General features: G+C 35.8%; 1 protein-coding gene across 5 annotated transcripts in view; it reads right to left on the bottom strand.

The window, feature by feature from the left end:
- The window catches only part of LOC113235040 (zinc transporter 1), a 69,478-nt gene that overhangs the window by 25,599 nt on the left and 27,421 nt on the right, over nucleotides 1-16,458 (bottom strand). For all 5 annotated transcript variants that reach the window (XM_026470570.1, XM_026470571.1, XM_026470572.1 and 2 more), the window contains exons 5-6: nucleotides 15,426-15,601; nucleotides 12,720-12,832 (exon numbers count right to left, since the gene is read on the bottom strand). In XM_026470570.1, coding sequence (XP_026326355.1) covers nucleotides 12,720-12,832; nucleotides 15,426-15,601 — 289 coding nt within the window. The remainder of the gene's footprint in view (nucleotides 1-12,719; nucleotides 12,833-15,425; nucleotides 15,602-16,458) is intronic.

Here is a 16,458-nt window from a genome sequence, read left to right as displayed (position 1 = left end):
TCAGTCGTTATTTCAAATAAAGCGATCATTATCGATCACGATCAGGAAGCGATTGTTATCATGATATGTTTATTATTAAATTAATGAAACTATTTTCCAGAATTTCATCCTTCACCCTTCACAGGTCCATTGATCACGGCCGTAAAGAGCCCGCAACATTGGTTTGTTTGTCAAAAAAGAATTCACTTCCTATGTGTAACAATCGCGAAAATCTAACAACTCGATATGATATGTTTGTTAGTTTTTCTCACGTTTATTATTTACAATGTCAAAACAAATACAATTCACCGATGCAAAACATATAGACAAATGTTCAGAGAACTAATTGTAATTAGCAACAACAAAGGTAACCTTGGACTGTGTTTTTTAATCTCTTTGTGTGCAGTTTCAGTTTACGCGTTGGAACGTAACATGAAAATCCAATTATTTAACTCTATTAAGGCGGTTTGTCGCTTGTTTATATTTGTTTGGGTTTATTTCATTCATAACTCATAAATTTTTCGAGACGTTGATAGTACCCAAACATATAGTCTACCTAGCTTGACCAAATATTAACCATACAAAAATGCTAAAGGTATAGGTCCATTTACTATTTATTAACTGACTTCAAAAAAGGAGGAAGTTCTCAACACGACTGAGTTTCTTTTTGTAAGTATGTTACGCAATAACGTGTGAACCGATTTTGATGATTCTTTTTTTGTTGGAAAGAGGGTACCTCTGTATAGGTCCCATTCAAATTTGAAGAAAATATTCCACCTCTAAGGGTGGCAAACTAGGGGATGAATAACTTTTGAGGTAGGTTCTTTTAGTACTCTGTATTGAGATCATGCATTATACATCCATCCAATCCATTTGAAACAAAAAGTAAACAAACAAGTCACTGATCCGACCGTAGACGGTTTAGTAATGACCAATTTTACAGCCAACTACAAATGTATTAATTAATTGAATGAATCGATTTGTTTGAGTCATAAAAGTGATTTTCCTTATAAACATTTAAATAAAATTTTATAACCCATAAATATTAAAAATTTCCGAAATCTTAATTTTAAAACCTCCTTCAAATCCTTACACTTAGATACTAGTTCGATTGCGATTGAAATTTTCGATTTACTAATCGATTACAAAAATTTTAATTGAATTAACCGAATGTTGTTTCCGTACAGCACTACGCAACCGTATAGATTATTCATACTTCTATAATTAAAACCTAACCTCACTTTTTGACTACCATTTTTCAAATACGATTTTAAGATGTTATTCAAATCAATATTGTTGGAAAAAGTGATGAGATATCGAGACAAAATCTTTGAAATATACGTGAAAGTGTTACTTATTCGAATTATTATTTAAGTTACTTTTCGGCCCAACGTTCCAACATCGGACGTAGTCTAAATCTCTTTAGTTATGATCTTTGTATAAGTACTTTTCGGCCCATGTACCCGACTTCAGACGTTTTAAGTAGCAATAGAGATCCTTGTGAAAGAGTTCATCCAGGGTAGTACTTGCCACCTTACCTATTTCTACCGCCAAGCGGTAGTGTTAACCGTATGTCTCAGAGTGCCGAGCGCACTGGTAGTGCCCCTCAGATTTTTGCACTTTAAAGCTCTGAGTGGCACTGTAACTGTTATGGACAGGCGTGTAGTTTACCACCAGGCGCATGACTTGTTCGTCCCGTTACTTGATTGTATTAAAAAAAACGTAGTTTAAATTTAGTCATGAATTTAGTTAAGAAATCTATTGTGGAACTTTGATAACAATTATCTATATATTTTCTTGTTCTTACTTCACCTCAACTGCAACCACACTAAATAATTCGTATAACGGAGGTATGTTGTGTTTTCCATTAGTTTTAAGTCTTGTGTTGTAGTCGTAAAGTATTATACATTGTAGTTACATAGTAGTTATACTGTAGTTAGCTCGTTACACCAAGTAATAAGTACATAGTGTGTATATACTGTAATCTTTACGGGAAAATGATTTTTAATATCTAATTACGAACCGAAAATACGTGGCCCTGAAAAATCTGCCTTATACTAGCCTCGAGCGTCATCAGACGACGAGCGATATCAGACGACGAGCGATAGCACCTTAATGGCCTAGTAACTAGGGCGGGCATTTTAAAATTCTAAATTCTATACGAAAAAAGGTTCATTGACATAGAGCAGAACAAGCGCTACATTTCGAACCTTATAACAAAGTGGTAAGACGGAAGATTTTAATCTAAGTACAATCCGAGACAAAGACCTTGGAATTTTGGGCCCTTGCCAAAACATATTTATTTTGAAACGTTTTTCAGAAACAAACCGAACGGTAGGGTCGTTATCATTTTTATTGCCCTGGGAAAACCTAAACATTACACTTTGCTCATTCACGTTTCTCTTATCTAGATGGCTAATTGGCGTTTTTTGGAAATAATCGTTGCAATGCAAATAGGTGATGAACGTAATTTCTTGCGGGCGATCTTAGTTTGATATTTTAAAATAATAAAATAGTTGTTGCAAATTATCTGATCTTTACTACATATTTATTGCAAAAGATATAGATAATATGCCCTAAATATATTTGTAAGGAAAATGACTAAACTATTTTTCCGGATTGAAATCGCGTATATTTGTTTTTTAAACAAACCAACGTTTCGGGCCCTTTACAGGTCCTACGGTCACGGTTAACTGAGGTGGTAAAGTCATCAACCAGTTATGTCTAATATTAATGCAAACCACCCTATTTTTTCACAATGATAGTTACAAAAGTTATTATTTAAAAAAATCTTATTTTTAATTTTACAAAGAACATTCCAATTTACGCTACATCGGTTTTACAAGTTATTTTATTTTAACAATGTGAATTTTTATTAAGTTAAATTTATTATTAATTAATAATGCAAATTAAAATAAATTAAAACATATTAGTCAAATGTACGCGAAATAAATCTGGAAAAATAGTATCATTTCCTATGTGTAACAATCGCGATAAGTTAAGAACTTGATATATATTTGTAAGTTTAATGTTTGGCAAAGCACAGTAAGGGGCCGTTCCCACTATGTCGTGACGACAGATAGTCGTGCAGTTTAAAGTGTCGTGACTTGTACGTTTAAATGAAGTTGTTGACACGTAGAACGACACGATTAACAGTTGTTTACGACTTTTTTGACGTGCAATGAAAGACTGACGTCAGACGATAAATAAAAGTGACGATAAAAAGGTAACGATAAATAATCGCAGCTTCAACCGTTTATGTCGTGCAAACGACAAGGCGGCTACCGTGAACCGATAAATTATCGTCACGATGTAGTAGGAACAGCTAGACACGACAGTCGTTCAACGACAAAATAAACGTCCAAGACACAGTCACGACAGATAGTCGTGATATGGGAACAGGCTAGACGCAACCGTCGTCCAACGATAAATAAAACGTTACGACATGCTGGGAACGCGCCCTAATAAGAATAAAGTATACTTTTGATTGTCGACTTGTATATCACTAGTGCTTCCATAAATAAACGAGGTAATTACGAATTGAATTTCAGGTAATGGCCCCCAGTCGCAAAAAGTATATAATCTCATTTTCTGTTTTAAGTATATAGTACATAAGGATTATAATGGCTACATTTGTGAATGTTTACATTATAACAATGAAAGCGAACGACGAATCGTTATCAGGACGAACGGAAAGGCTTTGTTTATCAAACTATTATATTATTTAAAGCGAGGAAGATATGAGTGCATTTTATTAAATAATGTTGCGTTCCGTTTTATGCAATGATCACTAAAAACGCAGATATATTTTTTTTATATAATATCAAGTGACGGGACAAACAAGTCGTGCGTCTGATGGTAAACTACGCGCCTTTCCATAACAGTTGCAGTGCCACTCAGTGCTAAAAATCACAAAGATCGGAGGAGCACTGCCATTGCGTCCGTCACCCTGAGACATAAGTTGACAAGTCCCATGTGCTAGTAAATTCACCAGCACCCTTACTCTTCGAAGCAGGAACGCAGTCGTGTATTAAAGGATAGTTCGTCGTGTCTCTCTCGTGAGTTTGGGTGTAATTTGTGGTTGTCTATGTGTGTATCCATGGCACCTGCGACACAGGGTTTCCCTAGTGCGGGGCTATATTGAGTGTGTGCGTTATTTATTTATTTATACAAATGAAATTAAAGCCATTTGAAAAATGTATATCGTATACTACAAGTGTTATATTTAGCTCAGTTGATTAAAAAAACCATTGGTATATGTAAAGTACTTATTGAATACATCGGTTTTCTTGTAAAATTTCATGGTAAGTTTCTGTGTTTTTTTTTCTATCGTGACCATATTTAGGAATCGTGTTTTCACCGTACAGTAATCAGTGTATACAGGGTGTAACAGCAAGGTGTAGTCATATTTGAAGGTCGGATTCAGTTAATGGTATGAAACTATTTAGCAAAGTTGTTTTAGTACAAACTACGTTATTTATGGAAATTTCGCCATGAACAGTTTCGATCAGCTGATGTCATTTAACGAAAATAAATAGTCACATCACATCTCTATTGAGTATCATAATACAACCAAATTACGTAACTTGAAAAAATTGTGAAATTCAGGCATGTTATTGTAAATGATAAAGTACTTAATGCCATATTCTTATTACTATGTTATAATTTACTAAATTTATTATTATTTTATTCATGTAATATGCGTGTGAACATTTAATGAAAAATAAATATTATCGATTACTTTGCCAAAATACACTAGTTCATAATAAAACTATTATTTAAAACTTAGTACATAATAACGTAATATGGTTTCGTTAACTTCATATCTTCAAACATACAAAATACACAAATTTCCATTTAATATCCATTAATAAAACTAATGTCCTCTAAAAAACACATATTTAAAGTTATCTCTGTTTCTTTTTACCATACGCATTCATCTATTGTATTTTAATGAATGAAATTTGTCTCTTTCTATCCGTCGGTACTGTTCTAACGCATGGCGGCGTCGGTATGTTTCTTCTAACGCATGACGCAATATGACGCAATTATCCGACTAATACTTCGCACCCTTACAATGAAAGCGACCCAAATCAAAAAATTAAAAAATGAGTTTATACCGTAAAACCATCTTAAAAAAATATTTTGTTACATTAGTCACACTGTGGTGAAGATGAAATTGTGCAATTAAAGCTCGAATAGCACTGATTCATAAAGGTCCCTTTCATTTTGTTCTTTCAGTTTAAAAATTCTACTCCCGCGTCGAAATATTAACGCCGCATTTATTGTTGAATCTGCATTTGCAAAGACAACACGCTGCCACTGACGGATTAGCATTTGAGCCATTTTCGTTCCGAAAATCATATTCAAAAATCACTAGTAGCAGTAGAGCTCCTTGTGAGTTCGTCCAGGGTAGTACTGCCACATTACCGTGTTACAGTTTTGAAGGGTAAGGGTGCTGGTGAAATACAGGCACATGGGACTTGTCAACTATGTCTCAGAGAGATGGACGCCGTAGCAGTAGCCTTCGAGCGGCAGTGCTACTGTTATGGACAGGCGTGACGCTTTCCACCGGGTACACGACTTGTTCGACCCGTCGCTTAATATTTAAAAAAAAAAAATTTTTTAGTAACTTACTTTTTAAAGGGACTTACTACGTGGACTTTCTTATTTTTTAATTGTGAAACAGGGACCACAAAACAATATCAAGGGTTATGACATCTTGCTTAGCTGATGAACATTAAAAAGACTTAATTCTTAATACGTTAAATGATAACAAAAAATCGTTAAAAAAAAGACCTATTGGCGACTAGTTTTTGTAAATTATGTTTTTAAATTGTTGAACATTAAAATGATCAGAAACAATTTTCAGTTGTAAAGTTCCATTTTTCCTCATTATTTTCAAAGACTAATAAGGCCATCACCTTTAGTACTTCAAGAGTAGGTAATAAATAAAATAATATGAAAATATGAAAAAACTTGAAATCTTATTTTCTTTTTTATTCCCAAAAAGTTGAAATTTTGTATTGGGACACTTTCATCGTAAAGGTGCAACCTGAAGGTCGGTAAACGTCAAGAAATTAGTTTTGATCGTTGACCACGAATTAATTATTGTAATTTTAATTTAATTTAATTTTTTTTTTATGATTGATTTAGTGTCTGTTTAAGTATATCTAAATGTTTTAAAATGAATGTTGAGCACAGTAATAATTGGGCACAGATATGCCTGTTGTATTAATTTTTAAGTGTTTTTATTTTCCTCACTTTCTGTATCTGATGTCTGTACATTGTGCCATAAATAAAAAATAAAAAATAAAAATAAAATAAATTTTCATCACTTGCTTGGAAATGAAAATATCGTGAGAAAACTTGGATTTCGGAGATAATTGCCGAAATCTTCAAAGATGCGAGAATGTCAAGTTTCCAACCAGTACTTACTATGCAAGTGCAGTGGACTAAACCTTGTGCAAAAAATAGTACTTTACTAACTTACATACGTCTATTGCTGAGCGCACGTTTCTAACAACAGGCTTACGCTTAATTTGACTTATCTACACACGACAACTTTCTGGGTATGGGTTTATTACATGGTGAAATTGAAATAATTAATATCCGTTGAACCTATTAAGGTTCTTACTTCCTAATAATATCTACTCATCTAAAGAAATATTTTAGAATAGTTTAAATTAGCAATAGTGTAAAACCATAAAAAATCTTACCTAAATAAACAAAGTATCAAGATTAGTCGCCTTGCGTACGCGATACGTAATCGTAGCGAAGTCGCAAGCCTTTGGCGGCAACTTTGGCGGCAAAAATATCACCTTTGATTTTCGCCGCCAGCATTTGATTTTATACATGGTGATGTGGATTAGTGGTTAATGTTAGACTCGTTTCGGAGGTCGTGGATTCGATTCTCATAGTTGACTGGCTCTATGGGGTAGTTGTTAGAGTGTTAGGTTTTCTTTGCGGATGTCGTAGATTTGATTCCCATAGTCGACTGCCTCCATAGTCTAGTGGTTAGAGCGTTAGGCTTTCTTTTCGGAAGTCGTGGATTTGATTCCCATAGTCGACTGCCTCTATGGTGTAGTGGTTAGAGTGTTAGGCTTTCGTTTCGGCGGTTGTGGATTTGATTCCCATAGTCGACTGCCTCCATGGTGTAGTGGTTAGTGTTAGGCTTTGTTTTCGGAGGTCGTGGATTTGTTTCCTATAGTCGACTGCCTCCATGGTGTAGTGGTTAGAGTGTTAGGCTTTCGTTTCGGTGGTCGTGGATTTGATTCCTATAGTCGACTGCCTCCATGGTGTAGTGGTTAGTGTGTTAGGCTTTCGTTTCGGACGTCGTGAGTTTCCGATGGGTGACTGCCTCCTTAGTGCAGTATATCCGTAATCACTCAGTCAGTTCTTGCATTATGTGGAAGTGGTACGGGTGATGGTCAGAGCTTGTTTACAAACAAAGGCGTATGCAGTGCAACGTTGAAGGTCGTAGACGTAGGATATAGGTATTCGTTTAATGTGTATGTAATGATGTAATTTGTATCAGGAGAAGGGTCTTATTTCAAAAGGATGGTAATAATTTTAATTTCACCCTGTAGGTACATTATGAAAACGTTACCCTATATTCCAAAATTTGCGTTTCAGTCGGCGTCCTTTGATGTGCCGCCGCTGAGGCAGAGGTGCTATTTTTTAATTTTTTGTAACAGTCTGTAATTGCCGTTTGCGTTGTGAGGACTAAATAGGTGTCATCGTTTTGTTTGTGTCTTGTTTTTGTGTTTATTTAAACTATGTCACGCTTAAGCAATAGTGATTACTAAGAGATGATGTTGTGCGTAGGCGCAGCCGATGGGAGCTTGCGCCAACCTCGCCAAATTTATTGGGCAAAGTTTATTGATGGCGTCCCAGAAAATCGACGTCGACCATTTCCTGCTGTGGAATGCTTCAGGAAGATGGTTATGAGACTTCATAATAGTGGATCGTTCCGTGGTTCCAGTTCTGAAGGCCGGCCGAGTTCACGAGACCCAGAATTCGAGGCAGATGTTTTGGAACATTTTCTCGGCAATCCAAAGACAAGTACTCGTAGTGCTGCGGCAGCCTTTGGTGGTGTGAACCATATGAGTGTGTGGCGTGTGCTACGGGATGATGGCCAGCACCCATACCATTTTCAAAGAACGCAGGAGCTGTTACAAGCGGACTATGATCTACGTTTGGCATTTTGCCGCTGGTACCGCGACCAGGTTGGGAGGTCTCCCGACTTCGCTTCGTCGGTACTGTGGACAGACGAGGCGTCATAGCGTGCGGGCATTATCAATATGCATAATGAACATTTTTGGACTCATTTGAATCCCCGCGTATCAAGGGAATCAAATTTTCAACACCAGTGGCGGATTAACGTGTGGGCTGGTATAATAGGTTGTGCCGTCATCGGTCCAGTGTTTTTGCCGGCAAGTCTGAATGGGGCCAATTATTTAAGATTCCTAACAGAAGACTTGGGTGACGTTCTGATGGCCCTGCCAGTGACACAATACGTGAGACTCGTGATGGAACACGGGATGACTTTCTAGCACGATGGAGCACCCGCACATTTTGCTCGAAATGTACGTTCCCATCTGAACGACCGTCTCCCGCAGTGGATTGGGCGGGGAGGTCCTGTACCCTGGCCAGCGTGGTCCCCAGACTTGACACCGCTCGATTTTTTTTGTGGGGTCATATAAAAATATTGTTTATGCGGAGTCCTGTGAAAGCGCAGAAGAAATGAGGCAGCGGATCGAAATGGCGTTTAGTCAAATCACTCGGCAGATGCTTCAAAGAGTAGAGCAGTCTCTGTACCGACACACGGAAATATGCATATTGCATGGAGGTCGGCATTTTGAACCTTACCTGTAAATGTGTGAAATGTGCCAGCAGTGCGTGTAGTGATTGTACTTATTATTCAAAATTATCGTAAACAAGTCAATATTTCGTACATTGTACAACAGTGAATTACAATTCGTAGGAAATTCATTAAAACGTGTATGAATTGCACAGTAGGTAAGTACCAATTAAAAAAGTATCCACTATTGTAAAATTGTCGTAAATAAATGTATTAATACAAAATTATGTAGAATGTGTATACGATGAAGGCGTGCGTAACTACGGGCTTAATTAGTAAATAAATATCCTTTAAATTGTATGTAAATAAGTACGTACCTAGGTATGGTATAAAATAATATTGTTAGAAATAATTCGATTTTTCTAGGTATTTAAAGATTTTGTTACTTAATATTAACGTGTTATCAACATATTCAAATCATGTTTTTACAGTGGCATTTCAATTGTAGTCAGCTGTTCTCGCCCCGCTTGCGGCCGCCCAGGTTTCATTAATGAATTTGTGAAGTCGTAGTAACGTAACTAGCAATAGAGTTGTGACGCAGTGGTTGTTTCGGACAATCACTATTTATACAAACATAATTAAAGTTATATCAACATTAAAAGTCACTTATTTTTATTTGATATTTTGCACAGAGGGTCTAGATCAAGTATAGGTTTGGCTCCTTTAATATGACTACACCTTGCGGTTACACCCTGTATACTCAATTTTAAAATATATTTTTTTCAAAGTAATTGATTCAACGCTTTCACTGTTATGCGGCCATTTGAGGTGGTATAGACTCTTAAAGCACACAATAGGCTTTGTCATATTACAACCTATCACTGTAAATAATAATAATAATAATAATAATAACTTTTTATTTCGAGTAACAATAGACTCACTTGTTAGTACATACATGTGAACTTAATCTAAAGTTAGTAAAACTTAAAATTAAAAATTGAATTTAAATTAAAATTGAATTTGAATGAAAATTGAAGTTAAATTAAAATTGAAAATAAATTAAAATTGAAATAAAATTAATATTGAAATAAAATTAAAATTAAAATTGAACTTAAATTAAAATCTGATTACATGCTTGGGAGCATGTAACCCGCAGCAATGCCTAATATAGGGGCAGTCATCCCTGTCCCCTATGACACGGAGAGCGGAGTTGGGGCTGGCCCGCACGCGGCGCACCAGGGACGCACACCTCTTGCGCACAGTGGCGTCCATGCCGTCCACGCGCGCGTCGGCGAACATCCCTGATGCGCTACAGAAGCGGGGCAGCCCCATCAACACCCGGAACGCGTTATTGTATTGAGTCCGTAGGGCCCTGTAGGCCCGGTTCGTAAACTCTCGCCACAGACTACAGGTATAAAAGGAGGTACAGTACGCTCTAAAGAGCGTTACTTTTTCCTCTCCCGAACACCTTGCGAATCTGCGTGCGATCATATTCGCCCTGACCGACAGAGCCCTACGTTCCCTTTCCATGTCCTTATTGTTATTGAGATCAGGCGTAAGTATATGCCCTAGATATTTAAATTGATTTACCCTCTGAAGGTCTATACCATTAAGTTTGATTTGAGGTAGCTCAGAGCTATACTTACGCCCGTTCCCAAATACCATGTATTGGCTTTTACGTGTATTATATTTAAGTCCGTGGTCTATTGCATACCCCTCACACACTAAAAGGCGTACGTAAAGGCGTTAACGACGATGTTTAGTTGCAAACAGATCGATGTATTGTATATCTTTAAATTAGTATTTGTTAGATGGCGCGGATAGCAATTTCTGCAAGTAATAGGTATCATTACGACTTTCGCGTTTCCTGATTTGCGTTTTACGTTGATATAAAAGTAACTCTTGCAAGCAGCAAAACCATTTTATAAAAAACAATTTGTGTTTATTTCATTATTTTGTTTGATTGTGGACAAAAGGTTGAAAGGGTTGTTACGCACTGCTGGCACCACTTAAGCATGTCCTGTAGATTGTAATGTAGCCACAATCTCCACACTTATTATTATGCTTAGCGGGTTTTAAGTTTAAAATTCAAAAGGAAAAAAAAATTGTGGAAATAAATCCGGTTTTATAAAAAAAAAAATAAAGTTTCTGTGATCTTTTAATGTTTATCGCACAAGAGATTTTGGTAACTGGTAAACAGTTCAAAATTAGCGGAGAAGACGTGCTCCATTCAACGATTAAGCAGAAAGGGACGACGGAATGAAACAAAGTGAGAATGACAAGGCAACAGAATTAGAGAACGATTGAAAATGAATGGCCAGGAACCAGAGAAAAGGTGAGATGGTGGAGGAGGTCGCATCGTCACAAGGTTAAAATAAAGTTTGCTTCTGGCTGGGTTACGTGAATTAAGTAACGAAGTAATTAACTAAGTTTTAAGTTAATTTAAAATAGTCTAAAATTTACATGTGTTTTAGTGGACCGTCTTTCCTTTTTTAAGGTCTGGTGGTAAGCGATACGCCTGTCCATAACAGTTGCTGTGCCACTTAAGTTTTAAAACACGAAGAACTGATAGGCGCTGCCACTGCGCCCGTCACCCTGGGACATATCGCACACGAAACTAAATACTGTCATAACTGAAAATTATCAATTTGAAGACACGATTTGAAAATAAAAAAAAAGAAACTAAAAGACCAATATACATGATATTCTCGTTTACAAATGTTTAATTAAGTAGTATGTATAAATAAAAATAATCACATTATTTGCAATAAGATCCATTCATTATTTTTCTTTTCATTTTCAAATTGTGTTTTCTCAATTCCGTATTTTTTTAAAACAGTATTTGTTTTCATGTGTGAAATGTTGACAAGTACTTATCAAAATATGCCTGTAATTTTAAATGAAACAGGTAAAGTGGCGGTACTTTCCTACGAATTCTTTCATAATGAGCTTTACAGCTACTTTGACATTTTACAAACAAAACGTTAGCCCACCACCAACTACTCCAACCCTCGAGACACGCCTACTGGGGAATACTCGGGGTGCGTGAGAGTTGGTTACTTAGTCAAAAAATTTAATTCTAATCTACTTATCCAATAAATCCCTGATTACTTAACAGCCGTTAAGTGATGTTTACATGAATAAATTAAGTTAAAATTTGGTTAATTATTTACAAGTAATTTGTCTAAGCAAAAATTACGAACCGAGTAAGTTTTTCGTATTCACAAATTAACTTTGCACACTTTTACGTAAGAAATTACGTAGTAAACTCAATTATTTTTATTACAACAATTCTTAGCTCTCCATTTTTGCTAAGTCGAAGTCAAAGGTTTTTTTTCTAAGCATAAACTAAGGTGACCTTATCATTTTAAGAGACAGTATTGAATCTAAAGAAGTGTCATTTTTACATCCTTCAATTCCGGTTGTCTATTCTCACTCCTTCACTGTTCAAGCGGTCAGACTTTGGAACGTAGTTCCTATTACACGAAATCTTTAAATACTCACATCAAAAGTGTCTAGGGAGCAATGTATTCTTTTTAAATTTTGATTGTCCTATTAAAGTGAAATAAAAATATAAATTAATTAAATTTATTTTTTAAATTATGACATTAACAAAATAAACGTATTCTCAGTAATTAGCAAAGACGTGCTTGATTCCTAGACACTTTTCATGAGAGTATTTTCCATACGTAACTCTCATTTACAGGAGCGTTATTTATCCAAGTGTCCTGCCCACATGTCCTATATTTAGGTCTGTAGGAAGAAATTTCTTTTAGAAATGGAGAACCTCTTGTTTGTGTTTTCTTTTTAATAAATTTATGTGTGTGGTTTTACTTGTGCAATAAAGTATTAAATAAATACCTTATTTTTGTAAAACAACTTGTAAATAAAAATCCGTATAAAAATTATACAAATTGTTCCTGGCGTATTTACTCACCTTATATGCGCACTGGCGATGATTTTATCACCGGCCAGCTGCCAGACATGGAACTCGTGTACTGCTAGAACCCCATCTACTTTCTCCAACAATCGCCTTTGGATAGCATCCACCTGAACAAACAAGTATTTATGAATAAGTCTGCGCGCGTAAATGTGTTTACATGTCTACTTTGGATTACTTGCTTATCGGTTATTGAAAATGACATTATTTTACTGTGATATTGACCTCTCTGACTAAAGGACGTAACTAGCATTACACAATTTTTTCTTTGGGATCCGATGTAATTCAATGTAGAGTTCGGATCCTGGATCTCGATGAAACATTCATTCATTTTATTTTTATTCTGTAACTTTTGTACTAACAGTAGAACAGATAGCTTGGAAGTGTACTAACAAAATGAACTGTATATTGTCTGCAATAAATGATTTTTATTTTTATTTTATTTTATTTAAAGAAATTCGGTGTGCCAGAGCAAGTGAACAACTTCGAGGGCACTACCCTGAACACCAAGAACAAGCTTTGATATATCTGGGCAAGTTTCTTTTTATGATACCAATTGACGGGACGAAGAAGGCGTGCGCCTGGTGTTAAGCTACACTGCTGAGACCATAGCAGTTGCAGTGCCACTCAGAGCTTCAAATCTCAAAGATCTGAGAGACACTGCCACTGCGCCTATCACCCTGAGACACAAGTTGACAAGTCTCAAGTGCCTGTAATTCACCCGCACACTTATCCTTCAAAACCGGAGTTAGGCGGCTGAAAGAGGTAAAGGGCAGTACTTCCCTGGACGAACTCTTTCACAAGCAGATATGTAAGTAAAAATGCTTTTAGATTGTTTTCAGTAAGTACATATAATTTTTTTTAATCATATATATATATATATAATGGAATTGTAATTGAAACAAAAGTGGTGTAATAATGCTATATTTTTAAAATACATATTTTTTGCTTAAATATCACATTGATCATATCTTGCATTACCAATGTGAAATAACTCTGATAATTGCCCTTAAACCTCATAGACTTCTTATGTTTATTCTAAAAGGTTGTTCTTTATTAAATATTAATTCTAAAAGGGAAGCAAGACACGAAATTCAATTACAAGGAGATAATTCAGTTTTACAATGAACATATCGTCGGTGTGTTGTAGAAAGAGCGAAAGCGCCATTTCGAAAAATGTTTTTTGGATTGTTTTAGTTTTTCACGAACGTTTTAAAATATTCAGGTCCTGTTTTAAATTCAACTTTAGAACATAAACTTAATTAAAATAAACCAATTGAATTTTAAAACAGAACGTAAATATTTTAAAACTTTCGTTAAAACCTTAAAAGGTGCTCTCGTGAATTTTTTTTCAAAATGGCGCTTTCGCTCTTTCTTCAAAACACCGACGATATATTGATACATATATTGAATAAACACAAAGAAAACTTCCTTCGAACCAGCGACTGTTTGCCAGATCGGAGCTAATCGCTCGCACAATTGACCTACGGAACTAGTCAGCAGATCTCACGGATTTATCCATGAGGTCTTTGCCGATCTTTGTTCTTGGTTTATGTGCTTTAGTCTGCCGACCCTAGATAATGGAATAATGTGCCAGACCACCACATCAATTAGCTGGTCTCAAACTAGGGTATTTCCTGTTTTATGTACCAGAGTAAAGGAATTCACTCCGGGGCTCTACCCAAAACACCCAGACCAGAGTCAATTTAGACGAGTTAACTTTCCATTAGTTCTACCGGGAATCAAACCCGGGACCTCCTCGTCTACCCCACAGTGCAAAACGATGTCGTCATAATGTATAGCTATAATATTAATTGGTCCTACGGAAAACTGAACCCGCGACCTTTATATTGAGCGCCAATAGACCTGAATCGCAAGATGGCATCAGATACGTATTTTTGCTGGTGTTCATTAACATGATAACAACTTAAGAGAAAATTTGTATGCAATGCAAAGGCAATTTTTATATAAAAATAATAAAGATACACTGGTAGAATACACAGCACAATAAATATAGTAGAAAGTGCTTAGTCAGTGTGCCATGTGCGCCAACAGCACGCCAAGTCCCACATACTTGAGCTCAGCCCGCCATTTTCGCTATGTACGTTATGGTAGTGCAAAACATCGAAAATCGTAGAAAAATGTCTTATTTTGCTACTATGGAGTGCAAAAACGACAGTGGCACTTGCAATATAATATTATCGAGGGTGGTGTTTCATATCATCTGTAAGCATTATTTTAATAAATTTTAATATCTACTACTCCTAATATCCGTAGTAAGGAGAGAGGAAGACGCTGTTTCGAATCCAGCCGATTTCCAATAAATTTTTTTCTGTGTTCTATCTTTGTATTAATAATTATAACAAACTAGTGGAGTAATTTCACAAAAATGAATTGAATATCATGGTACTAAAACATCTATAATTCGTCGTTCACCTATTAACCGCTAGACAGCAGCACTTGATAGAAAATTTTAACATTAAATTAAAACGTCGTAACTTGCAATAATTGGTATTGAACTTTTGTTATTGCTTTTTAAATTAGAAACTTCGACCGATCATTATCACGACTTTAAAGTGTTTCAAATTATAAATGTGTCAGTTTTGGCGACAGCGATTCTAATAGTGATCGAGGCTTAAGGAACTTCCGTTGTTTTTTTCCGTAGCCGAATACTTACTGCTAGAAATTTCTTAAGAAACTCACCTGAATATGTGTTGGTACAGTTTGTAGAAGAATGAGTGCAGATTCTCTAAGCAAAGGCCATACAGACGCAAGTATCAAGATGACTAGGACGATACTCAGCGCTGGGTCGATGTAGTATTTGTACTCCCAGTCGGTTAGCCATACGATCAACGCCGACCCGACAACAATCAACGAACCTATAACAATAGGGGATGTTTGTAAACCATGGATATTTATAGAAATATTATCGATAACATGGACGTCTATCCACAACTGTCAATCTTCATTGTCTTGCACGATCGTTTCTCTAGAAAAGGATCTGATATGAGGTGGTTTTAAAACTCATTAATTAATTTAAAACGTATTAATATAATTAGTATATTCAATTTTCTACATAAAAACATAATTTTGTCCATATCGCCTACCGGCTTCAACAATGTAACAACCTTTTTAGTAGCAAGAGTTCGTCCAAGGAAGTACTCACTGCCACCTTACCTATTTCTGCCGTCAAGCAGTAACGTGATAACTGCGTTACGGTTTTGAAGGGTGCTGATGAAATTACAGGCACATGGGACTTGTCAACTTATTTCTTAGGGTGACAGGCGCAATGACAGCGCCCATAAGATCTTTGCGAAAGCTCTGAGTGGCGCTGGAGTTGTTATGGACAGGCATGTAGCTTACCACCAGGCACACTTGATATAAAAAAATATATATATAATATTGTTTGGATTTTTATTACGGGCACTTTAAACTCTGCAAGCTTTCATTGCTTTTCGTTAAAAAAATTGGAAATAAATTGTATCAACGTTATATTTAGTCTGCAAGACGGTAATGTCACTTTCAATCAAATAAAAATCAAATTCAAAAGGTATTTACTTCAAAAGAAATGATCAAAAAAGAACCGTGATATATGTTGTGTGATGCCAGTGTGCGATATGGTAAGACATTCACAATTCGCATACTCAATAATAAAGAAACGCAAACCTTACAAAGTCAAGTATAAAAAAAAATATTTTTGGTGAACTGACATAACAGATTTAGACGTACGTTTGCC

Source organism: Hyposmocoma kahamanoa, unplaced genomic scaffold (assembly GCF_003589595.1).
Source record: "Hyposmocoma kahamanoa isolate Upper Pololo Valley unplaced genomic scaffold, ASM358959v1 87, whole genome shotgun sequence".
NCBI classification, from domain to species: domain Eukaryota; kingdom Metazoa; phylum Arthropoda; class Insecta; order Lepidoptera; family Cosmopterigidae; genus Hyposmocoma; species Hyposmocoma kahamanoa.
Note: the sequence above shows the minus strand (reverse complement) of the source record. Positions and strands in the feature narration are given on the sequence as shown.